The sequence below is a fragment of the Oryzias melastigma genome, unplaced genomic scaffold (assembly GCF_002922805.2).
Source record: "Oryzias melastigma strain HK-1 unplaced genomic scaffold, ASM292280v2 sc00633, whole genome shotgun sequence".
Lineage (NCBI taxonomy): Eukaryota > Metazoa > Chordata > Actinopteri > Beloniformes > Adrianichthyidae > Oryzias > Oryzias melastigma.
This window is the reverse complement of record NW_023417225.1, coordinates 9681-10869: the sequence shown is the minus strand read 5'-3', so window position 1 is coordinate 10869 and position 1189 is coordinate 9681. Positions and strand designations below refer to the sequence as shown.

The 1189-nt window shown below is 40.1% G+C and overlaps 1 protein-coding gene across 1 annotated transcript; it reads left to right on the top strand.

Moving 5' to 3' along the window:
* The first annotated feature begins 2 nt into the window (after nt 1-2).
* On the top strand, nt 3-1075 carry LOC112139133 (short/branched chain specific acyl-CoA dehydrogenase, mitochondrial-like). Its single transcript, XM_024261834.1, has 4 exons — nt 3-88; nt 337-499; nt 631-731; nt 821-1075. The coding sequence occupies exons 1-4, from the start codon at nt 56-58 to the stop codon at nt 1073-1075; spliced, it is 552 nt and encodes a 183-aa protein (XP_024117602.1). The 5' UTR covers nt 3-55.
* Nucleotides 1076-1189: the final 114 nt, after the last annotated feature.

The following is a 1189-nucleotide window of genomic DNA, read 5'->3' as shown; positions in this document are numbered from 1 at the left end:
GAATGCATCACTAGCCCTCTGGTGGTCGGTTACGTAAACGTTTTTGTGACAAACCATGGCTGCTCCGTTTGCTAGGATTTTCTCTAAGGTGAGACTTTGTCTTTTATGTCTTTCAGAAATTTATTTGGTTGGTTTTATACAGCCTGTCACCGAATGTTTCATTACCTTCGGTTATTCTTTATTTTAGACGTCACTTTACCAACCTGCGCATGCTACTGTTTGCTAAAGTACAAGCTAGTAGGCATTGCTTTTTAGTTGGTTAAGGATCTAGATAACAACCTAGCTTAAAGAAGAGTATGCGCATCTTCAGATGACACTTCAATTGTTGGCTTTCAGTCCCTCAGACAGATCCCTCGATCATGGGGATCATGCCAGACTGGATTGAGGAGCAGGTCCACCAGATCTCTCCCTGTTGTGGGTTCAGATCAGACAGGTGGAGTGGTTCCTTTTCCTCCCCTTCAGACATATTCAGAGGAGGAGAGTATGATGAAGGATGCAGGTGAGCATGAAAGCTTTTTTGAGCAACTGCATTTAAAGCCACAGTTGTAAAATCTGTCCGACTTTGATCAATAAATGTTAAATACTTAAATAAAAACACCCTGCAATCATAAAACTCTTCTGTTTCAACAGTAAAGAAGTACGCACAAGAGCGCATTGCACCCTTTGTGTCAAAGATGGACGAAAATTCTGCCATGGACGAAGAAGTGATCCGATCCCTTTTCGAGCAGGGTGTAGGTCATTTACCTCAGCTAAACACATGTACTTTTATTACTTTTTTAACCTAATGTAAAGTAACTTTTCCTTAAAATTATTCTTGCAGTTAATGGGAATTGAGATTGACCCAGAATATGGAGGGACTGGCTCCACATTCTTTGCCTCAATCCTGGTCATTGAAGAGCTGGCTAAAGTGGATCCCTCTGTGGCTGTTCTCTGTGACATCCAAAACACACTGATCAACGTTCTGTTCACAAAACTCGGTACCCCAGCCCAAAAGGAGAAGTACCTGAGCCACCTGTCTACTGACATGGTGAGTTACTTTGATAACCAACAATCCACCACTGTGAATCTACATTAGTTTGAAGTTTTGTATCTAGTTATTAAAATATTACTGAATTGAATTGAATTTTTTGTTTTATTGGAAAAGATTGTCATCATTTTAAGTTTGAGCATCAAAAGAGATCTCAGAAAA